Source organism: Dermacentor variabilis, chromosome 2 (genome assembly GCF_050947875.1).
Source record: "Dermacentor variabilis isolate Ectoservices chromosome 2, ASM5094787v1, whole genome shotgun sequence".
NCBI lineage: Eukaryota > Metazoa > Arthropoda > Arachnida > Ixodida > Ixodidae > Dermacentor > Dermacentor variabilis.
In genome coordinates this window covers 75,886,255-75,913,583 of record NC_134569.1, presented here as the reverse complement: position 1 = coordinate 75,913,583, position 27,329 = coordinate 75,886,255, and the positions used below count along the sequence as shown (strand labels likewise).

Below are 27,329 nucleotides of genomic sequence, written 5' to 3'. Positions count from 1 at the left end.
TCAAATCAAAGCGTTTGATTCAGTCGAAACCTCAGCAGTCATGGAGGCATTACGGAATCAGGGTGTAGATGAGCCATATGTAAAAATACTGGAAGATATCTATAGCGGCTCCACAGCCACCGTAGTCCTCCATAAAGCAAGCAACAAAATCCCAATAAAGAAAGACGTCAGGCAGTGAGATACGATATCTCCAATGCTTTTCACAGCGTGTTTACAGGAGGTATTCAGAGACCTGGATTGGGAAGAATTAGGGATAAAATTTAATGGAGAATACCTTAGTAACTTGCGATTCGCTGATGATATTGCCTTGCTTAGTAACTCAGGGGACCAATTGGAATGCATGCTCACCGACCTGGAGAGGCAAAGCAGAAGAGTGGGTCTAAAAATTAATCTGCAGAAAACTAAAGTAATGCTTAACAGTCTCGGTAGAGAACAGCAATTTACAATAGGCAGCGAGGCACTGGAAGTCGTAAGGGAATACATCTACTTAGGGCAGGTAGTGACGGCGGATCCGGATCATGAGACGGAAATAATCAGAAGAATAAGAATGGGCTGGGGTGCGTTTGGCAGGCATTCCCAAATCATGAACAGCAGGTTGCCATTATCCCTCAAGAGAAAAGTATATAATAGCTGTGTCTTACCAGTACTCACCTACGGGGCAGAAACCTGGAGGCTTACGAAAAGGGTTCTACTCAAATTGAGGACGACACAACGAGCTATGGAAAGAAGAATGATAGGTGTAACGTTAAGGGATAAGAAAAGAGCAGCTTGGGTGAGGGAACAAATGCGAGTTAATGACATCTTAGTTGAAATCAAGAAAAAGAAATGGGCATGGGCAGGAGGACATGTAATGAGGAGGGAAGATAACCGATGGTCATTAAGGGTTACGGACTGGATCCCAAGGGAAGGGAAGCGTAGCAGGGGGCGGCAGAAAGTTAGGTGGGCGGATGAGATTAAGAAGTTTGCAGGGACGGCATGGCCACAATTAGTACATGACCGGGGTTGTTGGAGAAGCATGGGAGAGGCCTTTGCCCTGCAGTGGGCGCAACCAGGCTGATGATGATGATGATGACTCATTGCTAAAAATATCCTCATTATGTATTATAAGATGAAATAATATGCTACTTGTCCAGTTCCATTTCATGTTTAGAGAAAAGAACTCATCGAAATTTCCATTGGGCGTTCGAAAGGTTTCGTTTTAGGGGACTCTGCGCCACCCACGCTTTTGCATTTCAATACTTTCCTGATTGCGTAGTGCTGCGCTGGTTTTGCTGGTTTGTCGAACTCGCACAAACTGCAAGTAGCAGAGAATCCAACTTCCATATGATGTCGCGGGATGCCCGAACGGTCTACGCCACTTGAAGAAAAAGCAGCTGCAGCGGTGAATCCGTGCTCTGTTTTGGCTCGGTGCCGCCGTCTATCGGGTGCCGTTTTATTCGTCGACGACAGCAAAGGGCGGTGACGGCATATGCAATGTTGCCACTGCCCCGGTTGGGTGGCGGGAGATATGAATTTCAAAAAAGGCATTCGGAGCTTTCAAGTACAATTTTCTTGTGAACTAAGTCTTTTCTTGGCGCAAAACAAGCATTGTGAGGTTTCTGGAATGGCATTTATATAGTCCACGTCGACTTCATATTTGTCTTTAGTGTCGCTTTAATTACACACGTGCGCTCAAGCAGGCACTCTTGCACACACGTCTCCTGCCACATTACGAACAACGATACACCTAATAATTGTACTAGCAGGCCTTCAGAGCTATTTCAGACCTACCTGTGGCGATTTGAGCCCTTAGGGGCAGTAAAAGGTAGTGCTTCGAAAGGCCAGTCAGGTATTGGCGACAAAAGATAGTATTACGCTGAGTCGACTCGTATCTATTTGCAGAGACCACACAACGCACAGGAAGCTGACAAACCACTTCACAATGAAAGCGAGTGTACGGGATGGTATGAACATTGCTCTCCATCACTGTCACCATCCTTGCGACACACCGTATCTCATCTTGGCGCTGTTCATAGACGCATAGTCTCTTGTCAAAGTTCTAGCATTGTTCCTAGGCATAATACAAATTTTTTCTAGTGCGGTAAAGCATACCAAAGCACATCTGTCATTTGGAATGCACATAAGACATTTGCCATTACATTTTGTCTTGTGCCTAATGACACAAGTTGTTCTAGCTCGTCTGTCTTGTGCCCAGGTGCATATCTTTATCTTTGTTCTCGTTAGCCTGCAAAATTTTATTTAATTGTTTACAAAATTAAGTTCCTTGCCTGCCCAAATAAGAAGGTTCGCAACATACTGTGCGTGGTATACCATCCGTGGAAAGGCAATCATAATTGGTCGCCGTTAGTTTTGTGTCTTGCTTCACTGTTGGGCAGCACTTACTGATTGCACAGTAATTACAATATTCACGGAATGGCTACAGATTACTGCTGTACTACACAACAAGACAAATTTTTCTGCTCCAAAACTGCTCCTTCGGGTTTGGTTGCTCCTAAACTGGTCCAGAACGACATTTTTCCTGCTCCAAAAATTGCTCCACATCCTTAACTGGCTGAACCACCACTGTCATCTGATACGATACTTTCCATTTATATCTTAGGATGCTTGATACATTCGCAAATTTCTTATTATAGATCTGAATAATGTAGCTGCAAATGTGTATGCACAAAGATGTCTGTTAGTGTCTCAAAATTTTTGTCTTGCGTGCTCAAAGTATAATATCCTCATTCCAAAACCATGTGTGGTAGCCTCGCGATGCTAGGCAACCCCATTCTTGCATCCTTCAGACTTTGTGACAAAGCACCATGTAAGAAAAACTTCTATAACGACAGTATAATTGCATCAGAATTTGCATGAAAGACTCCACATGCATTGGCGTGTACTGCACAGAGTACAGTGGCTATGAGCAAGTGTCACATCACCGATGCACTAGAAACAAGAAATCAAGAAAACAAAAGGACTGCTGCAGGCTGTTTGTGTGCTTGTTTTTGTCGAGACTGCTCGACCGCCAGCACGTCACTTTGCTCCACAAGAGCCCTCCTTGCTGGAGGGCTCTGGTGAAAACGTCAAAGAATGTCGTTGCCTTTAGTTTTATTCATGTGGCTTAGTTGCAGGAGTATCAGCTTGAGAAGTGGAGTTCAGCCAGTTTCGCATGGTGATGTTGCAATAGCAGTACAGTGGAACCCCGTTCATACGTTTTTCACCGGACCAAGGAAAAAAAACGTAACAACCGGGAAAACGCAACAGTGAGAAAAGCTCCGAAAATGAATGAAAAAAGTGCAGCTTCAACTATAGACAATTTATTTCTACAGAGTGTGCTTAGAACTTAAAGAAAGTCTAAATGGTGACTTGCCGTTTCTTTTGCTCGCTAGAAATCGCCACACGTTTCTCAATAGCCTGGAAGGCCGCATTGCTGTCAGCGTCGCTGTGAGGTGCAGCGTACGTGCGGGGGAGGTACAGAGCCGCTACGGCTTCTCCAAAGCTAGGATTTGGTAACTCTCCGGCATCATGCGGCTCGTGCTCCTCATCGTCACCGCGCCACGGCAATGGCAACGGACGAAGGAATATCCGCGGGAAATTTTGCCCTCTTTGGCGTAATCATGCTAACGTCCTAACGATTGTTTAGTATTGCTGTGGGGCGCGCGCGTCCGAGCAGCCCGGTTGCGTGCAGCGTGGCGTGGTTTCGCGAGAAATGTAAACAGGAGAGGAGAGCTGGCCCGATAGGCGGAGCAACGCCATGAGCAACGCCAACTTCCGGCTTCCCTTTAGCTATAGCTTCACAAAGAGTGACGTGAGGGCCTCTCCTGAGTTTCGTTCCTCCGTGAGTCGACCCGTCCAACAAACCATGTGGTGACCATAATCACAGTGATGATAGTGAGAGCATTTTTCACAAATGGCCACCTAGTGGCGGCCTCTCGAACTGGCGTGCGGCTTGCAGCCAGTTCCATAGCCAAGCCCGGTCAAAACTCGTCGAAAGCCAAAATGGCTCTTGGAGCGCGTTGCCTACTTTAGCCCAGGCAGGTTCGGGTTGCGACGCATCATGCGGGAACGTTTTCACAGCTACTACGTAACAGCGGGGTTCCTTATACATTGAATCCTATGGCAGCTATGCCGGGACCGGATGAAAACGACGTAGCAGTCGGGAAAACGCAGCAGTGAGGAACGTAACAGCGGAGCTCTACTGTACTTTGTATCTTAAAATACACTACGCATTCTTTCATCTATCGGAAATACAGGTACTGATACATGTCTTGCAGACGTATCATGATACAGATAAAATATGCCCAAAGGCTATCTAAGATACATTAATCTTCGATGCTGCCCAGCACTGCCTGCAGTAAAGGGCAGAACAAAGTAATTTTGGCTTCCCCTTCAGCTTCTTTATAATGAGGTTTGAGTGTACTTCATAGTGAACTACTATTTTCTGCAATGGGCTAGTTGTTAGACATAATTAAAACTGTTGCACAAAGTGATAGAGGGACAGGACTTGAGTGAGAAAACGAAACACACCCGAGCACAGCGTTCGAGTGTCTTGTTTTGTTTTCTTGCTTAAGTCCTGTCTTTTCATCGCTTTGTGCAACAGTTTGAATTACTGTTTTAGCCTTAACGAGGCTAGAAATCGGCGTTTTCTAGAGGGGATTTGAGTGTGTTCACCATTGATTGTACTCTAAGCGCCGCCAAGACAGACACTACCGCTATTGAAGTTGACACTGCAGTCACCATCATTTGGGTCAGACATAGGTGTGATTAACCCTAGTTAGATTAATCCAGCAAAGGCTAATTTGGGATCTAAATAATGAAAGTTTGGTCCCAGAGAAATGTATCAACCAGCCAGGACTTCAGTCCAGGTCGAATTAACAGAACTATCGGATTAACAAGCGCCTTGCCGATGCCTTTACATTGCGCAGTGGTGCCTGATCCCCCGCCTCCTAGCAAGCCGTTGCCACCAATCCCTGTGGAGGAAGAGCGCAAGCCAGCCACACCACCACGCAACCATCAGGCTGGTGGAGCCCGGGGAAGCTCCTCATCCCACCAGCAGCCCCTGCCGCCGCCACCAAATAGTAGAGGCCCCAACCGCAGGCCAGAGGTAGGTAGCAGCAGGCCTCTTTTGCATTGTCATAGGAAATATACTGTAATAATAAAAGAAACAGATACATCACAAGAAGGCAGAATTACTGTGAGCAGTCTGCCAACTGATTTTTTTGTAGTGAAAGAAAATCATGTTAATGTGAAAAGCTGAGCTAATCGGTAAGGCTTCAAAAGTAAAATCCAGTGCAAAAAGGCACATGACAGAACTGAGATAAGGAACATGCTCAGCACTTCGGTTGGACATGTGTTTCCTCTTTCTCTGCTCCGTATTTTTGTGCTAGCTTTTTATTATAAGAAGAAGCACCTCTATATATTTGTGGTTCAACCTGCAGAGTACATGTGCTGATGGCAAACAGCTCCACTGCATTAATCTCCACCATTCATAAATTACGCCTATTGAAACTTTATACTTCGACTTTAGCGTGATAAGTGTACAGACTTCTAGAAAAAAAAACGTAATTGTGCACAGTGAGCATTTTGCAGTATCAAGTGCTCCACACACATGCGCTCCCTGTGAATGAATCCTATATTTATGTACCAGTGTTGTTGTCGCTTTCAAAAGTCTTATCATCAGCATGCGTCAATTGGCCAAACAAAAGGAAATAGGTGTTGTGAAATTGAATCCACTAGCAGGGTATGGGGCACACTTTGTCCTGACTCTTTTTATGTTCCGATCATAAGGTGCCCTGAAAGGATGGATAGCTGCACTGTTATGACACAAAGTGCCTATCACCATCACAGCTTTCGCTGTTAAACCTTACTGTAACTGAGTTGGAGTGGGAGCTGAAATTACTTCGTAACAACTGTTTTCCAATTTCATAGTCCTGATAAAACTGCCCGCAAGGGAGGGAAAGTTACCACAGGGTAAACTTAGCCAATGTGTCAGTGTAAAATGCTGTATCTGTCTTTTTTACCACATGGAAGTGAAAGTACTAGTTAAGGAAGTGTGCAATTGAAATACAGCCCTTGATTTTGTGCCTTCTGCAATGGTCACCCATTTTGTAAAAAGAAAAGACGGAAGTTATTCAAATAGAAAGTGGTCTTTCTATTTGTAAGGTGAGTGTTGAATAGAATGCGCTGGTAGTTCGCAAAATTTTTGTCAGATAGTCAAATTTTGGGGAAGAATCAACAATCCTATGAAAGTAATTAGGAGTCGAATAAAGTCCTAAGAAATCAAATTTCGTTATATATTTAACAAAAGACACTTGGTGTATGTGTAGCATAAATGTATGGGTAGTTGAGGAGTCATCTGTTTGTCAAATGACAATAAAAGAAAAACCTCTCTTGTGGTAGTGACTCTCAAACCCAAGCTTGAGTGCCCACATGCAAGTGACAGATGAGCTAGATGTATGGGAAGAAAGGTGTAGGACACGACCTTAGCTGCATCATCATATACATGGTTGTTGCTGAGAGCATGTTGCTAGCTTTAGCAGAAACTTGAAAAACTGGCAGGATTCTATATTCCATGAGATAGACGTTGGAAGTGATTAAAAAGCAAAAAAAAGTAAAAAGAAACCTGTAATTCCTCTTTGTTTTTTTCTTTCTTGCGCTTTCCTGTCTGTGGGAAAATAGGCAGATTTTGGGTATTCTAATGAACTATTTTTTACTGCTGCATCAAATGCTTGATATCATAATGTATTATATCAATTTGTAGAAGTAATGTTTTTTCTAATAATACTTATTCTTCAATATTCTTCGAAAAAAATTATTAAATAAAAAAATTTCTAACGAGTAAACATCGATGCTGCTTTGCGCCAAGAGAACCTAAAAAAAATTTTAAATAAACATTTTGATGAAAAATATTCTTACAACATTCCTGCAAATATAAGCTTTCTATCTCTACGACTTCTTCATACACAAAGGAAAGCATTAGCTTACGTGGCTATTGCGCCATCTTGCAAACTGCCACAGTACCACCGCGCGGCACTGCGGAGCGCAATGCCGAAGTAAACTCCCGGTCGTCTTCTCGCGCAAAACTCCACTCTGCGCCGGCGGTGGCAAGTGATCCTTCCCGAACAATGTTGACACCCTGCAGATAAGAACTGTGACCTTTAGAACACACTGGAATTCTTTAGATCTGTAGCGGTGCGACTATTGCCTCCAAAGCCGGCGAAGAAGAGGGCTCGCATGTAGGTGGCGCAAGAATAGAACACTCTAGTGTGCTTGACCTGAGCGGCCGCGCTGTCGGCTGCTCCTGAGACCCTGCCACCATGGCTGGTTGGCTTAAATAAATTGTAGCTATGGTGGCTACCTCTTTGTGCCACCTCCCACAAATTGATGACCCAGGCAATCAAGCCCAGCCATGCCAGTGTCAGCACACCAACTCTACCAAGGCGAGGGACGTGCCCTCACGCAGTCCGGCAGACATCCCGTGGTTGTAGGGTGTCTGTGAATTCTACATCGACATGCCGGACATCTGGTTCATCCAGCTTGACAGCCACTTCTTCGAGTTGCGACAAATTTATTAGAGTTGAAATTTCATATCATGATGCAGATAAAAAACGCATTATTAGAAACCTTACTTTTTCAGTAAAAGCGCTTGCACAACATATGTAACCAGTCAAAGCAAAAAACATGCTTTGCTTCCTGTGAAATATAGTTTAGTGCAGCGGCGAGAAAGATCAGCTCATGCGATGTGTGGAGCAGCGCAAGGACACCTTTCTAGGTCAAAGTGCTACCGCGAAGCTGACCAGCCTTACGGAGCTATTATGCACAGAACAAAACGGCAGTGCCTTGAAAAACAGCTGGTTGATATCCCTGGTAGGCTTCTTTTTTTTTTGTGAACCTTTATGAAAAGCCAGTTGAGAAGCTCTAGTTGAAAAGGTGGTCAGTAGTGAATTCTTTTGAAAAAAAAAAAAACTTTTCACTGCAATTTCTGCAACTTTGCTAATCTCAAAAATTCGCCTATCTCGAAAATTTCGCCGGCTTTTACCACTTTGATTTAACAAAGTATTACTGTATTTGATTCGATTTGAAAGATGCTTATAGCATTCAATATATTTGATCCTCCCAAAATCGCTGTATTTAGTTCATTGTAGTCAGCTTCACTGCGGTACAGCCATGCTATGCAATGAATACGGTATGTATTGCGGTGAAGCATAATGCTGTGCAGTGAAGCATATCAAAAGTAAAAAAGGGGGTACTGTCACGGGGCCTTTTCGGTGTACGAAATAATTGTAACATACAGGAGGGTGATTGCTGCTCCCCAGACCTGTCAAGCAGCTATTCTTCCTTCATGACACTAAATAACTGCAATTATGGTACTGTCAAGCAAAAGTGTTGTACTAGAGAATTTGTTGGCCACAAAGTATAATTTTTTTGTAGTGCAATAAACATGCCTCTTTTTTTCCTGTTTTTTGATTTGTGAAAAAGTCCAGTCAATTTAGCATACGCTGAAGAAGACCAAGGTGAAAGTCTGGGGACTAATGAGACGTTCATTAAAATACTCCACATTCTCATTCATATGTGTTGTTACTTTCTATTACTTGTTGTCTCTCACTAAAGGTTGTGGTTTCGAGTTCCCCGAAAGTATTGAGTTTGGCTGTTGCCAATGGTCATGGGGTCGACCATGAATGGTGGCACCATCAATTTTCGTACCATTGAATTTTGGTCCCACCAGAGGTCAAGCGTTTGATTCCCACCGAAGGTCAGGGATTCAACTCCCACCAAAGGTTGAGGGTTTTACTCCTGTCAAGTGTTCCGGGTTCGAGTGCCTTAATTGTTTATTCGATTCACACTTCGTTTTCATTACTGTATTTGCTCGTGTAATGAACCTGCCTTGTTTCTTTCTCTCTCTCACCCCCCCCCCCAGAAATGCTAACGTCAATTTTGGGGGTGGATTCCTTGTGCTGAAGAAAAAAAGTTGCGACATATTTATTAGAGTTGAAATTTCATATCATGATGCAGATAAGAAACTCACTATTAAAAACCTTACTTTTTAAGTAAAAGCTCTTGCACAACATATGTAACCAATTTTTTTTATTCATGTAACTACCCGGCCATTTGTTGGTGCTTCTACTCACAACTGAAACTTTTGTCACTCTTATTGAAGTCACTTGCTGCTGCTTTGTCGTTGTCTCCATTTCACAGTCTGCTGGCAAGTGTTGGCATAATGTTGTGCGCCTTCTAAGGCACAACCCATTTTGGCGCATGAATCTCATTGTCCAACCGCCGCTGGCTTTAAAATTGCAAGCAAGAAAGCTTTTCTGGCTGTGGCACGCATGTGGTTATGAAGTGGCTCGTGGGACATTGTACAGCCTTCACTCTGGAGCCTCTTGACATATGAAAAAAACTTTACGGGTTTTTACGTGCACAATCTGATTATAAGGCACTCTGTAGTGAGGGTCTACAGAAATTTGGACCACCTGCGGTTCTTTAACGTGCACCTAAATCTAAGTGTACGGGCGCTTATGCATTTTGCCTCCATCGAAATGTGGTCTTGACATATTCCAGAACTTCCGTTCTCCACAAGAAGAAACTCACCTTGTTTTGACCCTCTAAATGCACTGTGATTCTTTTTGCAGCACGAAGCCTCCTCTTGTTTTCGCCAGTAGCGTACACACACCAAATCGATGCTGAAATGCAGTCCAGCCAAACGGTTCCCCTGCTCCAACACATCTTCAACGACCTTGAGTTTAAAACTGCCTGTATAGCTAATGCGCCAGCACATCGTGGCTTATGCAGCAGGTGCCCAAGAAGGTTCTCTGCAAAACTTAAACAGAAGCAGCAATGGAATGGCAATAAATTTACGTTGATTGTTGCTTGGTTTGCATGGTACTATACGCATAGCCTTTGAGATTTGCGCGGGTTGGCTGGTTTTCCTCTGGTCGTCCCAATTGCATGGAGAGAACGCAATTCCAGAGGTGGGTGTAACTGGCTCCTCCTTTGCACCGCGGCGCTTGCAACCGTGTCGTCGTGGAGGCTTTTGGGCACTTTGGTACTGTTGCTGCGGCTTCGATGAGGCGAGAAAAGAATGTTTTTGCACTGCTATATAATTGTTTACTTATTTGAAAATGACTGCTTAAGGTATACGAAGGCAAAGTGCATGCTAGAGCCTATTTTATCAAATACTTCTAATTTTTCTGCAGGCATACACTTGCTACATTCAAGTGAATATGTCGAAGTGGAATGTCTCGGCATAAGATTGTTATGTGCTGGAAATGCGCTATATTTCGAAACTTGTGGGCTGTATAGATATATTTATCATTTTGCAAGAGAATTTCAAAGCAGTTCTGCCAGCTGGTATAGGCGTTTGCTTTAGTCTCTGCATTTCACCATTGTGGTACAGCGTAAAGCAAGAAATAGCACGACCCACCCACAGAAACCTGTCGTAGTCATCTGTGTAATTAGATTGAGGTGCACGTTAGGGAAACCTGAGTGGCCAAATTATTTCAGAGTTCCGTGCTACAGTGTGCCTCATAATCGTAATGTGTTTTATTGCATGTGCATCCAAAATATTGTATTGTGATCGCAATTCTATGGACAAACTAGGCAGTGACATCGACATTTCCTCTGTTTGCACTGAATGCCAGTGCCGCGTACGAACAAGGCAACAGCACAAACACCCGGCGTTGCCTGAGCCTCCTATGCCAGTGGTGGAAGCAAAAGTTATGCTCACATTGTGCACAATGTTTTGCACTCGCCAGCGAGGCTTCCCACGTTTCCCTTCCCAACTCCCTTCATCATCCCGTGGAGGTGAGAAATGTGGGCGCACCCTTCTAGAAGCAAGACAAGAAGCGCGCATTGAGGGCAGTGGAAGTGGCTGTAGGTGTAGTCTGAGCGTCGCCACCGCTGTCACGGCTCCGGGCTGTGCTTCTTCACATTGGCTGTGAAAATGCTCCGCAAAAGCCGAAAGAAGAGCCAATGCGCAAGCTGAGATCTCGTTCAGTCTGTCTTCTACCCCTGCTGCCTCTGCTGGCATCGTATGCCTTGGCTACTGACAACCTCTCAGGGTAGCCGGGCATGCGCTCCTCATTGCACTTTTTTTGCTGGGGAGCGCGGCGAATGACACGGCCTGAGCAAAACCAGCTGGTGCTTGCAAATCACGAAGGCCGTGCTATAAGCAAGGAGGTTTCTTTTGCATTCAGCAGATGGCGCCAAGACAAAAAGGTGCCATCTTTAAGTTATGACCCACGTCGTTCATGCTGATGTCAACGGCGACTGTTTAGCATGGTTCTTAAACTGTTTTTAGGCATTTTTGCATCGTTGTCTAAGGTATAATGGCATGATTTTGCATTATTGCAATCGTCGACAGCACTGACAATCTCACCGAAAGAACTGGACGGATATTACTTTTAACTTTTGAAGTGGAGTGCTCCCCACACACACTAAAAAAGAAAAGTGTTTTCTCAAGGACACAAGGAGTGGGGTGTGTTCTCATTATGCGAGTGGGTTCATTACACGAGTAAATATGGTAGTACGAATTGGTTCAAAAGTTAAGATATATTTGCACACCCCTGGTTTGTATACGTCAGTTTTGCCACTTAGTGGCTACGGCATTGTGCTACAAAGCACAAGGTTGCGGCTTAGATTCGCGATAGCTGTGGTCACGTTTCAATGCAGGAAAAATGCAAAAGCACTTGTGAACTTAGATTTAAGTGCATGGTAAAGAGCCCTGGTGGTCAAAATTAATTTGGAGTCCCCTCACTGCAGCGTGACTCATGACATTGGTTTTTGCACATAAAATCGCATCGTTCAAATTTCAGCTTTGCCATTCAGGCTTTCGCTTCATTGACCTGTGCCTCTTCCCCCTGTGTTTCCTTTTCTCTCTCCCTCCCTGTGCTACTTTGTGACAGCAGGCTGCCTTTTCCTGCAGGAGCTGGAAGTGCTAGCGCAGCAGCTGAATGAGCTTGCCCTGGGGGGCGCGGGGGGTCGGGGCTCAAACGGAGCCCGCCTGGCACCATCACAGAGGCTCAACGGTGCCCAGCCCAGGCCGCCTGCTTCCGCCGAGATTGTAGGCTCTGACTCTGATGAGGACGACGGCCTCATTCAGAATGATGGCACCCTGCTGGCATCAGACCCACCAAGGCCCTTGTAAGTGTCCTTTTTATCTAGCATTCCATCATCCAGCTTTTTTATCAGAGGTTTGCAACAGCAACTCCAAATGTTTGAATGCCAAAGAGCTCTGCATTTGTAACCCACGTACGTAAAAGCTTTTTTAGAGTAGGGTTCCACATTCCAAATTTGTGTCTTGCATTTGCAGTACCACTGCAGCTGGAAAACGGAGCTACATTTGAAACGCTAAAATAAAACCAGATAAAGGAAGTGCCATCAGCATAAATACATTGTTTAACAAGAATTGTCAAGAGTTTATAGAAGTTTATAGATTAACACCAAACAATGTATTGCGCTTCTGGGTGACTAATTTGTCATCGACAACCAAGGCAATTGAAATTAGGATATGCTATCTGAAGCTTTCCTACTTTAGGCCTTCTAGCTCTTGATTCGGCAAATAACAACTAAACTGCCATTTGTGGGACATCTCAATTCTACAGAACCCACACCCAATTTATTTCATTAACCTGTGCAGGTAGTTCAGACTACCCGATCATCAATTCATTACATAGTACTGTTGAGCACCAAGTAATCCATTGTAGTGAAAAGGTTGTTGCAATTCCTTTGTACAGTAAAACCTCGTTAAACTGTACCCACTTAAACAGCAGTTTCATTTTAAAAGTAGTAAAGTCAAATCCCCGAATCAGTGGCCATTGAACATAATGCATTTTGTATCTGCATAAACAATGCCAGCTTATTGCGCACAAATCGATTAACACATAGTGTTTCCACATTTCGTTGCGCAATCAGGGTGGTAGGTTGGCACGGCAGAACAACGAGCCTTAGAGATCAGAACGGCCTCCAAGCGCAAATGCAGAGGGTGCTTGGAAGGGTGAAGCCAAATCAACATCATCTCGATGCTGTGCCAGAGCATTGCCTCTTTTACTAGATACCTGTGGAATGGCTCAAGCTCCCAGCGCAACAGGCCTCCTCTCAGTTGTGAACAAGCATCGCGAGGTGGCGTTCGCTACCGGCACTATGATCATGGGTGGCAGTCGATGCCAAAGGCTTGTGACCTACCACACGGTGTTTAGACGAGTACGGCGGTGAAACCACAGTCGGAACAATCCTTTGTGTGCACTTTCTTTAAAGGTTGGTTGTCTGACTCTAGAATAGCTCTCACCTGTAGTGCCTGCAAACATATGCTGAGCTATGATTGAGGCTAATGGCCTTTGAGATGGCGTGCACATGTTATGACGATTTCAGAAGCCACATGAGGTAGTTCCCAGTGGATCCGCTAGCCACATGTGGCGCTCTCGACCAACACTAGTGAAAAGGGAAAAGGTTTGGCAGCTGGTCTTTCGCTCATGTGGCAGGCATCCCAATGGCCAGAGAGCGTTTTAGCCTGTGTTGTGGTGTCGTGCAAGCTAAGACTTGCATAATTCCGAAGCTCAGACAAAAACCGGGTGCTCAGCATAGAAGAAAAATATGACATTGTTCGTGCCATACTGGCATACGAGAGGGATCTACCGTTGACTGCGGTGTGTGGCATTTGGAATGCGAAGGAGAAGTTCCTTGGCAGTTCTGCTGCAACCGCGAGAAAGTGTCGGCTACAAAGTTCGACTTTTCACCACTGTTGCCTCTGTTATTGCCAAAGTGGCGCCTAACAACAGTGATGAGGACGACATGGAAAGCGACAGCACGTGAGATTCACGCCCCATAGTGGCAGAATCTGCGCGTTAAGTCAGCCTCGTGCGGGTGTTTGCTGATAAGAGTAGGCTGGCGGAAAAGGTGGCGGAAAAGCTGGCTTGGCAGCTTAAGTGAGTTTGAGGCTACTGTCGTTGCTGCTAGGCCATGGCGGCATCAAACGAAAATAACTTTTGTTGCGCGAACTGAATAAACATTGCAGGTTTCTTGCTCTTTCATTGCACTCTCCATTCTGCGAGTTCCGTAGCCGACATCTCTTTGTGGTCGCAGCAGCGCGGCCGAGAAACTTCGCATTCCAAATGCCACACACCGTAGTCAACAGCAGATGCCTGTCCCGTGCCAGCACCGGCTTCTTCGTGTCACATTCGATAGAACGAACGATGCCTAATTTTTCTTCTATGCTGAGCACCCTGCGTCTTCTTTATCCGAGCTTCGGCAGGACGCAAGTCCTTGTTTGCATGGCGCCGAAATGATATTGATGTGGCTTCACGCACAAACGCACAAGGCGCTTGGAGGCCGTTGTTCCGATCTCTGAGGCTTGTTGTTCTGCCAGGCTGCCTGATGGAGACAACGCACCGCCGTGTTTGTGCAACGAAAAGTGGAAACACTACGTGTTAACCGACACGTACACAATAAGCTGGTACGATTTATGCGGATACAAAACACATTATGTTCAATGGCTGCTGAGTTGGGGATTTGACTTTACTACTTCTAAAACGAAACTACTGTTTAAGCGGGTACGGTTTAACGAGGTTTTACTGTAGTTGGAGGGATGGGCAAAGTTCGAAATGCTATAAGTAGTTGTATGCTGTGATACCTGTGATAGTAAGTGGGATGTGGTGCACACATTTCCACATGCCGCAAGGGTCTCGTGCACACTTGTTTTGTCCAGACCTCCAGACGGCTATAACCAGGAGACTCTGCGCTGCCTGGCCTCTGAGGACCCACTGTGCCAGGCCCCCAACAGACCTCTGCCTCCGACTCCTGATGAAGAGGAAGGTCGCAACGATGCCACGCTTGTTATGCGCAGGGTTGGCTCTCTTTCTATTTGCCCCATTTTTGGCCTTTGCTGAACCTTTTCTTCTGGTCTGGTCACAGGCTATGACCATGTCTAACCATGGAAGTCCTTGCATGCTTTTTCGGTGTTACGTACCCTTTATGAGCTCTGGTCCCCTTTATTGCCTTATGTGCAGCACCTTGACATCAGTGACAGAAATGTGACATCTCCCTGTCTCTTCACTTCCGTTAATATGTACCAGATCACTGAGTAGTGGGCATCCACTTATGGCACTTAGCACAGGCACCAGTGTGCTTAAATAAATGACTTTTATTTTGTTATTCTTTTAATATAGGAGTGTACGAATACCAAATAGCACATTTCTAATTGAATATAGAATTTCAAACAAGTTTTCACAAAATTCAATGTTTACAAATTTTTGTGCCAAAAGATATTGTGCTGCACATACAGCACGAAACTTTGTCTCCTAGCATTGCATAACAAAATGTATCAAGCTATCAATAACATAGGGACATAAAAAAAATCAAAATACTCAGTACGGTCTACTCTTACTGAAGGGAATACCAAATGAGTATGCCAGCACTGATTATAGCTCAGTTCTAGTATGTATATGAAGGTCTTGAAGGTGTTTTTGTATCAATACAATTGATGTTGAATCAAGTGCTTACTTCCCCTCTGAAATTAATGAATCAGTGACATCCTGTTGTACAGAATAGGAATTAGCTTCTCCATTTAATAGGGGATCTGTGTTTTGCGACAATTCTTTATTTATTGCGTAGAAAGTTTTGCCACCTTGTCAAAGACTCTGAAATCTGCAGGAGCACAGTAAGTTTGAGCGGCGACAGGAACGAGAGGCCACCATATGGTGTGTTGCAAAGATGGCGGCTGTAAACAACTTTGTTGCCATCCTGTGCAGTCACTTTTGCTTGCAGGCGGTTTGTCGGCTTTTCTTTTCGAGTGCCACTCAGCTGCTGCGAATAGATTCGCATGGATTCAGCACCAAATTGTAACTTTAGTCGGTGACACCTGATGATGCTGAGTAAGCCTGATGGTCTAGGCAGTGATAAAAATTTGCTGCAAACCATTGCGGAATGCTTGCCACTAGTATGTTTAAGTGGGTGGGTGATCAGTCCTGAGTCCATGCATGCATGCAGGTTAGGTTGACAGCTGTTGAAGTGGCGTTAGTTTGTTGGCACGTATCCAACACGATCTGCATGCCTATCGGCGGCTGGTCGGCTCGATCTTGCATGCTTTCACACTTCACGACGCTGCACTCTGCGATCTTTTCGCACTGAAACCTATGTGAAAGGCTCACATGCACGGCATTGCGCACGAGTACAGTCGATTCTCATTACAATGAACTCTGATAATCCGACAAAAAATATCCGTTTTATCCGAAGTCCGCCATTTCTGAAATGCCTCACTTCCGGAACAACTTTATTGCAAAGTGAGTGATGAATGTCCAAAGTAAAAAACAAACAGAAAAGTTGCAGTTTCACCCGAAAGCCGAAGCATCGATTGTGATAGCAAATTAAGCAAGATAAGCACAGCAGCAGCAGCAGTAAGCGAATTGACCTTAGTGCTGTCTCTCACTTCAATGTGAACTAAACTTTGAAAGCACAGCACATACGAAGCTACCAGCACTGGGCACGCTTTGTCCACATCGGAGATCACTTTCAAGGTAGAGCAGCCGCACTGTAAGCAGCAGCCGCTAGAGTAGAACCCCCCCTCTCTCGCCTCCACCCCCACCCTCATCCCCTGCCTCGCCTTCCTCCCTCTCGCACGCTATATTGAGCCGTGATCATCAGCTGACCCTCGCAAGTAGCATGTCAGCCTGTATCAACATGGCAAAAGTATGTTTTATGCACCCGATTTTGAAAAAAAATTTCCGCTAATTTCATCCACTGTAGCCAATGGTCCGTTGCAGCGTAGTCCATTAAAAGCAAATTTTGTTGCATTAATAAAATAGGTAGAACAAACTAAGGCTGAAATATGGTCCGTTATATCCAAAAGTCCATTGTACATGGGTCCGTTGTACACTGGTCCGTTGTGTGCAGGTCTGTTGTACTCGAGTCCGTTGCAACGAGTGTGGCCTAGCTTCACCGCTCACACAACATCTGGCGCTGTGCGGGTTACGTTGCATGTCGCTGCGGCCAGTAGCTTTAACAGAAAAGAGACCCAAGTACTGGTAGAACCTGTTGGCTATTTATTCGTGCCACTGTCTCTACTTCACTCCTTCTCATTACCCATTAGCATAACATGACAAATTGATGAAGTGATCAATAGCAATTGAACAAGGGAGCTCTTGGACCTACATGATGCAGCTCTATAACTGGTAGCATAGCATGTGAAGTAACCCTTGTGTAGATTAGCGTTCCTAATGAAAGCAATGCATTGTCATCGCTAACCTATACACTTACATGAAAACTTAGACGATTGCGAAACTTCGCTCTGTTGCCATGTTGTGGTCACAATGGTGATGGTAGGCTGTTGTCAGTGCCACAAACATAGTTTTGGTTTCTAGCTGAGTTTGTTGGTGCATATCAACTTTTCAGTGCACTGTGCAAGGACGGGACAAGGAAGGAAACAAGCATAAGTGCTCATGTTTGTTTCGTTCCTTGTCCTGTTCTCGCGCAGTTCACCCAAGAGTTGATAGTTTTGGTTCGCTGTTTGATTGTAACGCTCGGGTAATTTTCAGACCTCTTTTAAAGAAGGGTGTTAGAATGGGTATTACATTTAACAGTAATTTTAGCTGTCAGACAAGGTCATTGTTTTCAAAAATATAACATTCCATAACTTTAATTCAAATGGGTCTAAAAACATGCATTCTTGGTTTCTTTCAGTCACTGTTCGTTCTAGTTTACTTTTGTGTGTTGGTCTTCTTTGTAATCCACATAGTTTGAAAATATTTTAATAAGGAGATACCTAGAATGTTTTACATCTAAAGACTGCATAATGTACAGTAAAAATAATTACATTTGCTGACCATTTATTCAGTCACCGATAATTTAGATAGCTTCGCAGCACCAAATACACTCCTTATGTCAGCGCTAACAAAGGAAGTGCCAGACAACGACTTCTGCGAAAAAACCCACAATTATTTGGCTGTCGGAGCACAGTTGACATCTGTTCAAGTTGTGATGGGATGGCGATTTAATGCATGCATTGACCACACTTTTGTCTGTTTGTAGAGACAGCATGACACTGGTCACATGCAAACACATATGCATGCAGTGATGCGTTGAGAAGTTTCTTGGTCATTTGTAGAATAAAGGCACTTATTTCTGGTGAACGCATTATTTTGGACATTTAGGCAGTGCCCTCCATATACGAATTATCAGTCAGTGACTTTATTTGAAATCAGCACATCAAAATACGTAACCAGTCCAAGTTTCATGAAAATCTGTTCATAAATTCAAAAGATGGTTTTAAGCTCGGAGCCTTGGCTTTATTTTGCTGTTTACCTTGGCCAAGCTATCGTAGCAGCAGCAGCAGCGCTCCACATATCCACAGTGGCTACATTTCATTCTGTAGCCCTCGTCACTTTAAATGCCAGGAGATGTCTCCAACATGTCTGTCACTGTAAAAGAGCTTTTTCCTATTAAACACTGTGCTGCATCCCATGGTGCATTGGAAAGTTGACTCTCAGAATGTACGCAGTAATGTATGCAATGTAGTTTTGCTTTCTGTTATAAACTGGCTGCTTATAAAAAGTATATCTCGTATATTGAAAAAGAGTGAGGTGTTACATTTTTAGCATGATCCAAATTCACACCTGGTGAGGTTAAGGAAAGAAACCTTAGTTTGTGCAAATATGGTAACGTTTGTACCCTTGAGGCCACTATTATATCTTGTTGGTCTTCAGTTTGACTTTGTTACATCACTGGGGAGCATCTGTAGCTTCTGGTACTAGTTCCTGTATGCATAAACAGAGAAGCTGAATACTAGGCGCCACCTTACAGATACCGAGCAACAACAGCAGCAGCAGCAGCAATGAACAGAGGCATTCATCATCTGCTGGAAAAAATGACCGCGGGAAATTACCTGCAACCAGCAGCGCAGCAGCAGCTGCACCCAGCGCTGGTAGTCGACGTTCTGAAGAGCACCCACGACGGTCCGTTCACTCCCAACAACAGCACAGACTCAAAGAGCGGCCGCGTGAGAGCAAAGGCCGCCGGAAAGAGTCATCAGCATCGGCGACCACTGCAGCCGAAGTAGCCAGTCGGCAGGATGTGCGCCGCCCCACCGAGCGAAAACATTCGCAGCAACTCCCAGGCCATGCTGATCGCAATCCAGCAGCAGTTGCTGAGTGGCTCATGAAACACTCAGGATCGCCTGCAGTCAGGTCATCACTCAACTCCTCTGCTGGGACGCCCAGCCCTGAAAGGCTGTTACGACGTGAGGGAGCAGCCGATTCTACGAATTCAAGTGGTGATGCTGCCCTCTTGCGAGAGGAGACAAGTAGTAAGGTCAGTGAGGGAGTGCAGGAGGACCCACTGCCTCGACTAATTTTCTGTAGTTTTAACTGGCTATAATCCGCCTTAACCCGCCCGCCAAAAATCAAACTGTGTATACTCGTTACTGTTCAGTAGGCTGATTTTCCTGATGCATGAGCTTGTGTGCTAAGGTGGCAGGAGCACAGAGCCTTTCTCTTGTATCATGCTGCTCTTGTGCCTGTGTTAAGAGAAGATAAGTTCTTAAAGGGGCCCTGAACCACTTTTTATCGAAGTCAAGAAATGCATTTGAAGTTCAAATGGACTATTTCAGCAGTACTTTGCAGCAAAAAGTACTTCAATGCATTCAGAAGAAGCAAAGTTATTGGCAATCAAAGGTGACGTATGATTTTCCTCCTTCAATGCCTTGCACTGTGAAGGCTGCGGCAGAGCAGGGTGGGCCTATAATGCTCAGACTACTGAACGTCACCATGGTGCGCAGTTGAAATTTGATTTTAGGTGTTCCCGTAGACGCCATTACTTCTGATTTTGGGCCTACAATGTGCCAAATGTAGGCAAATGTGGCAAACCTGGTTGTATTCTCGTGAGATCGAGTCGCAGTCGCGGCAGCCGCATTTCGGTGGGGGTGAAATGTGAAAGCGCCTGTATACTTAGATTTAGGTGCACTTTAAAGAACCCCTGGTGGTCCAAATTATTCTAGAGTCCCCTACTACAGCGTGCCTCATGATCAAATGGTTTTGGCATGTAAAACCCCATAATCTAATTGGTTTTCCTCAGTGAGCCTCAGTGCGCTGAGCCAGCGGACACGTCGCAGCCATGGTATCTACGCTGCGTAGTAGACCACACCTACATGCAACTGCATTGTGTATGTGCAGCGTTCGCTTCATGCATGACAGGGCAGGAGCGTACGCTCGCGCTTATATGCTCCAGTCTGACCGTGTTATGTGGTGCGGATCGGCTTTGTCTTGCACCAGCTTGACTGATGGATAGTAGCCACATCCATCTAGCGCATTTTGAAGTGCTATCACACATGGTTAGAGGCTAGTTGAGTGTTCAAAACTATTTGAAATTAGCGAGACCTGACGGCTATGACATCAATAACCAGTGTAGCCGAAGTTTAATTCCTACATGGACAGCGGCCTCCGAGCGTGAGCAGATGATAGTCTGCTTCTTCAGGAAGTATAATTTTTATCGAAATTCGAAAGCAGATTTTCACTTACTTCAGACTGCTTAATAAACTGCATCTATATGTATACACAGTAACAGTAGGAAGAAGCACACTGAACCAAACACCCTTCTTGATTGATGTCGGCTATTATCCAGTAGCAGCCGCATATGGGAATTTGCTATATTATGAAATAAAGTGTTAGGAAAAGAGTGAGGAGCAGGCTTCTGTTAAAAAGAGATTGTTTGAAAAAAAAGATACTTCGTGCTCCATTTGCAAGCTCCACGCACCACGCACGACTGCAAATTTTGGCTGAGATGTTCAAAGCAGCGTATATTATCCGCAGACTGTGTTTTTTCACCAAGCCTGAGGGGTGGTTCAGGACCCCTTTAATGTATTGTTTTTGAGATTTCGTTTCAGAATTAAGCATGGTTCAACCCTTGCTCATGAGAAAGAAAAAGAATGTAAAGGATAGCTTAAAAATTAGCTATAGTAGAATGAAGATGCATTCAAAGTTGTCACGGTGACTTGAGAAACTGCAAATCTGATTGTTATCTGTCAGCCTGTGTCCTTCACTGGCACCACGTGTCATTGCAGATAATTCAGAATGATAAGAATAGCCACCTAATATTGGGTGTAGCATTTTCCATTTCATACTAAGGGACATTTAGCATCCTTGATAGCACAAACTAGCTCACCTCCACATAGCTTCAGTGCTCTAAAGCTTCTTAAGGTGACCTATAGAAGCCCAGCCCAGACTCAGTGGCAGCACGTGTGATTCGCAACAGCTTAGTAAATTCTTACAAAGGTTCACAATGACGTTGTACAGTGGCATCTCATGCCACCTAGCACTTTGCTCCTTGTCAGTATGAAAAGTGTGTATATTTTGTAAAGTTTCAACCAGGGTTTGAGTGGTGTTTGTGTCTTTGTGGTTTTGTCCTTTCACATTCATTGTGCCTTTTATGCTGTCCCACCACTTTTACAGCTTTTATGTGTATTTCCTTCTCTTCTTACTTGCCTCCTCTACTAACACTTTCTTTTCTCTGGCTAACATTGCTTTTCTTTGGCTACTAACCTCACTTTCATTCCTTACCAAGGTCCTCTGTGCAGTAACCTCAATCTCTTCTTCACTGAATCATCTTTCTCATTCTGCATGGCTCTTTTGTGATCATATGATGTGATTTTACTGTCTTGTCTTCTGCAGTGTCACCCAGTATGCAGCAGTGTCCTACTGATTTCATGAGACTGAGGCTTGTGCTTATTGCGTGCTTGGTGGTTTGCTGGCATTAAGGAAGCAGTTGGTTGTCAGACAAGCAAAAGATAAATAAATAAGTGTAGCTTCAGGCTTCGAAGTTGACACTTGGAAGAGTATTTTTTCTGGAACTCTTGCAACTCTTCTTCTCGAGTAGACAGAGAAATGAAGTAGGTCTTATTGTGTGTTTTTAATCATGCATAAGCTATTCGTAGCCTGTTTCGATTTATCTGTGGACTGAATTTTTTGCAAATGCTTGTAGAAAATTGAGTAAATGACACTTGCATAAAATCGAATGGGTTGAACAAACAGATGTTATACTGTAAGTAAGTGCATAAAATTAGTGAAGTTCTGATAATTCAAAGGTTCCCAATTCAAACTAATGGATAATTTGAACTGCTCTGTTGGTCATGGCAAAGTCCTATGTGTTTGAATAGAGGAAAATTCCCACAAATTCGAACTCCAAAAACCACGCAATGATTATTTAAACAAAATCTCTCAATCCCATGCACCACTGTTCGAACAAACCTGAGCCAAAGGCAAAGGTGCGGTAGCTAGTGAGACGCATAGTGCCCCACTAGCTACTGTAATGTCATTTGCCATTAGAACTACAAGGAAAGAGGCACGGGAAGCCTAGACCAAACTGGAGCAGGCAGAGCAGCATGCACCTTCCTTTGCAATCCGGTTTAAAAGAAGCAGGAAGGAACTCCCAATGCATGCTTGATCACGTTATTGTGTGCTCACCTCCCTACTTTGAGTACTTGCTTGATCTTATCACACTTGGACTTTATTCGGAACCTAGGCTCTTTCCGGCACATGTCACTAGATGATGGAGAAAAAATAAGACTTTTTCAGTGTGGTTTCGGTTCTACGTGCTGCAGCGCACAATTGATCTGGCACTACATACAGGGTGTCCCACATAGCTTGAGCCAAGAATTTAAAAATGAAAGGCGTGTCGGAAGCGAATTGAGCCGAATGCATACTATTCGCAATAGCCTATAGTAACTCAGACAGTTTTTTGTTTTTCCCATAACTCACTAATTAAGTTTAATTACCCAACTTTTTCATTATTGGCTAGGACCCCAAGTATGATACGCAGATTTGTAGGGCACCTTCAGAAACCACCGATCGAGTTGTTTCCTTTACGATACGTCTCACATAGTTCTTTTTTCCGGGTTGCAAAAAAAGCCCACAAAATATGAAAAAAGCCACTTGACGGAACGCTTGCGCAGTGGTATCGTGCTGCTCTCAAGTGTGCGTTCAATCAACAAGGTCGGCTCCCATTCAATGACGGCGAAAATGCATGCTGCTGGCCGATTGCTGCCGAGGAAATAAAGAACGCCCTGCCACTTCAATGTTACCATTCAAGATTCATCCGACCTTGGGACACCCTGTATAAAGGGGCTCTTCGTAGTTTGAACACAGTTTTATTCTAATAAACTACTGGTCAGAAATTATTCCGTTGACTTAACAAGATTCTACTCCATTTACGTCTACAGCACCATATCTGGAGAAATAAAATAACTTAAGAAAATGTTTTGATTTAAGATCCAACTTTCCCCATAATTATAAAGCTTGCCTTCTGCTTTGTATTTTCTAGGTGCCCTGTGTTTACAGTGTGAGGATGAGTAGCAGGCTGTATTTAGTGCTTAAAAGGTGCTGTTGCTCATATTTCGTACAAGAATTCCACCAAGGTGGTTGGGGCTGTAGTAAACATAGTAAGCGCATCCACATGAGCATTTTATGCATGTGGGAATCATTGCTTGCATTTTCTGATGGTTAAAATTAGTTTCTTGTGTATATCCAACTTAAGTTTCATAGCGTTTTCAACAAATAAAATGAGTATGTTTACAGCCTTGCAGTATTGTCAAACAACTGCATGCTCAAGGGTCCTGCATTTGGGGTGTGTAGGGCAACCATGATGACCGACTGGGACGGTCGGACCTGTCCCAAAGTTCGTCAGGCAACCTGTCCAATGCTCGGTCAAGTGGCGAACTACCCGATTTGCTGCCACGTCACGCACAGCAACGCCAGCAGGATAAGTCAACGTCTGATGAGGTATAAAAAACTTTTTGTTGTTGATTAAAAAAATTTATTATTATGGCATTCTCATTAATGTGTCATATAGATCCTTATGATTTTATTTTTGTCAGTAGTACCACATGCAGCAGTAAGTTTTTCCAGTTTCTAAATTCATAGCACTCTTCCCCATTCAAACTATTAAAATGCAAGTACCTTCTTGCATAATGAAAGTGCTTACTTGGCCAGTACTTCTTGTGACTGCTAATCCCCCCACCCACCCCACTTGAGTGAATATACATTGACCTCTTATCTTTATGGCTATGTGGTTTTTTTTTTTTTTCTTGGTTAACTATGGGAGGTTGTACAATGTGTACCAACTTTATATTGTAACACTTGCAGTAAACAGGGGAGGTGTGCCTTCAAAGCATGTGGTGCGAAAGCTAAAACTGCTGTGGTGACCGGGATTATAACCAGCATGCAGTGGGATCTTTTTTAGTGACGGGTGGCTATAGAAAGAGGCACAACTGTCTACAGATTAGTTGTTAAGTGCTATTAGGTGAAGGTCATGACTGTAAGTATTCACATTTCAACTTTCTGGGAACCTTTATTCGTGGGAGCTACGTTTTCCAGCTTCTAGCTACGTTGGGTTTTAGTTCTATTTAGGCTGAAGTGGGCCTTCCTCAGCAACATTGTTGAGAGCTGTGTTCTGGTGAACTTTGTTTGATGCAGTATTGTCACTGTCCAGATGTCATATCAGCATGACATGTCAAGGCATGATGCTTCAGACATATATTAGGCTTCTATGTAAATTAGATGAAAGTGAATTACAGGCATTGCATTGTAATTAGTGCCAGCAGTGATGTCCAAATATAGTTATGCAATTCTTTTTGTCATACTCACTCAAGTGTAAGAAATCACCAGTCCCAGGCTAACGACGGAAAATTTCAAAGCATGTTGGAGAGCATACCAGTGTCATCTGGTGTGTAACATTCCGTAAGGCATCTTGGGACAGGGACTTAATGCTAGTACTGTCTGGGGGACTGTCTAGTAAATTTACCTTTCATATGACCATTTCAAGAAGCACTTTCCTTGTCACTTTTCGCTTGTCACTTGTCACTGCATTCCGTGCAACTTTCCGTTCTTGTAAGCCATCATTTGGGAATATACTGTCATTTCCCGGGGCCGTTTTCTGCCTTGAAATTATGTTGTATTCCTCTGTGTGTAGTTCTCTCGGGCTCTTAAAGCTGAAAAAAAGATTGCTTTCTATACATATTTTCTGTACATGTCAGGGCTAGGTTGGCTAGGGTATATATGCTTCATAGCACTAGGCCCCTTGTTGCAAATCTAATAAGCCATCCGATTCACTGCCGCTTCCTTGTTCAGCAGTACAATGTAAACATTTGTGGTGAGGAATATTGCTACATGAACCAGAAAGCAGCTGTGACAAATCCTTGCAGGCTTGGCATACTGCCATTGAAGCAATTTAATATTGTGCTACAAGAAGTTTGGGCCCATAGAAATGCATGGGCACCAACCGAGTCCCTTCAGTTGGGATCAACTTACCTGAAAATTCAAATTTGCCGTGGTCAAAATAACAGACGTCTACTGTACATGTGAGAAATATGTTAATGGATTATGCCCCAAGCAAAAAAAAGAAAAGCAAGAAAAGCTTTCATGAATCAATTGAGAAGGAAGCAGAACACCCAAGTCAATAGGGTGCATGCACATGCTTAGTGTATATGTCACCACTGCTTTCTGTTATTTTCCATTTGTTCTCTTTCTTTTTTGGTTTTTTTCCATTGTTTAGAATGATTTCTTTCTTTTGGGAGGGGCATAGGGGGCGGGGGGACGAGGAGGTTTGTTTCAATCTTCAATCTTGTTTTCCTCACATGTTCACGCACCGCAAGAAACAGTTCATTCTTTGTTTTGTCCAGCCGTATCATCCTTCCGCATCTCTTCGCATGTGTGTCACCACACAGTGCAATAACATGTTCTGCAGGTATTAATGTCTTGAGACATGCTGCTGGAAACATGCCAGTCCTTTTTTAAACAGAGGTTGAGGAACATTTGCATGCATCTCAAGTTTTGCACATATCCATTATAAATATGCAACCATGGCAGCACGTTCAAACTCCGTCATTCTCAACCAGCACTTATAAGTGGCATTGTCACTTGTGTCTGTGAATGTGTAGTTTAAGAGACTGAATTTTTGTCATTGTTGTCCACGAGCTGAGTGGCCCGCATGGTCAAATCGCTTGTCACACACCTCCAATGCTATAGTATCACAAGTCATGCTGTTGCTGCACAGTAATGCCTGTTTTGTTGTCAATGCATGTTTGAGATTCATGAGGGCAGATAACAGGCCGTACGATGCAGCAGTGCTTAAGTATCAATGTGCATACACTTTGGCTTATCTTTTTGCTCATAAGCAAGCCTCTCAACTCGAATGTTGAATGCTAATGTGCATACACGCTGGCTTATCTTTTCGTTCATATGCAAGCCTCTCGACTCAACTCTTGGGCGCTGTTCAATAATGCTCGTCTACTATTCCTCAAAGAAACAGTTGCTTGTTGAAAATATCTCCATCGCAGTGCATTTGAGTAGATGGCGAGCATGTGCATTAATGAAGTTTTGGCTTGAAATTATGCAAGTAAGGTGGCTGGAGCTTAGTGACAACTTCATTAGACGAGCAGCAATCATGTCCGCATTCTGATTGTAAAATATACTGTATATACTCGCAGGGGTGGGACTCCTGCGAGCCAATTGTGCCATTTTGATACAAACACAAATTTCCGCACCATACTGCACCAAACACCGCAAATTGACTGAAATTGCACCATGCTGCACCAGAATGGCTTCAGCATGTGTACTCTGGCAGCGGCCGCGAACAGCAAGTGGATTCGTTTTCCAAAAAGGAGCGCAGCCATTCACATTCCGCACACCTTACAATGGCGCCTCCTGCATAGCTTCTCGTAATTTTCGCTTCTAATAAAGGACTTTTCGGCGCTTCCAGCAAGTGGCCGGCATGACCACTCTCGGCTGTCGTAATGACCAGGGCGACTGTAATTGTAGAATTTAGTGTGTACAAAAATACAGTTGAGTGGGCAGAGCAGCGCAGTGCTCCTTAGCTGAGGTGCAAAACAACGAAAAGTAGGCTGAGGGCGCTGCGGGCTAGCTAGATATAGGGAGGCGCTTGCTACAGCAGGTTCAGTGAGTGGGTGTCCCTTTCCCAAGGCTGGTATAGCATAAAACCGTTCCAATCTGTTTTTATGCCCATATGGGCAAGGCCTGTGCCATTTTTACGTTATACCAGAAAGTTAAGCATTAGGTGCTTTGGAATCACCCTGGTCTATATTGTAGAAATGGCTTTAAAAAAAGTTGCTTTTGCACAAAAGGCGAAGCATCGATTGCAATAGCAAATTAGTAGACAGCAATACGAAGTAAGGATAGTAGTTTTATCTGTTGTATAAACTTGTAAACATTTACTTACTGAATTAACAAACATGGTGTCAGGCACGTGCAAGCAAAAGTGAACACATTTAACTTGATCACTGCACGCACTCGCTGTCCAAACGCTGTTGTGAGGAAGCGCGGCAGGAGCAGCGAGCGAAGTGACCTTCGTGCTGCCTC

General features: G+C 44.1%; 1 protein-coding gene across 10 annotated transcripts in view; it reads left to right on the top strand.

The window, feature by feature from the left end:
- LOC142572115 (serine/threonine-protein kinase mig-15-like) overlaps positions 1 to 27,329 on the top strand; it is a 108,171-nt gene that overhangs the window by 34,419 nt on the left and 46,423 nt on the right. For 9 of the 10 annotated variants that reach the window (XM_075680990.1, XM_075680992.1, XM_075680993.1 and 6 more), the window contains exons 15-19: positions 4,908 to 5,086; positions 11,903 to 12,120; positions 14,681 to 14,819; positions 18,769 to 19,275; positions 23,589 to 23,735. In XM_075680990.1, the coding sequence (XP_075537105.1) occupies positions 4,908 to 5,086; positions 11,903 to 12,120; positions 14,681 to 14,819; positions 18,769 to 19,275; positions 23,589 to 23,735 (1,190 nt within the window). The remainder of the gene's footprint in view (positions 1 to 4,907; positions 5,087 to 11,902; positions 12,121 to 14,680; positions 14,820 to 18,768; positions 19,276 to 23,588; positions 23,736 to 27,329) is intronic. The other variant, XM_075680997.1, reaches the window with a different exon arrangement.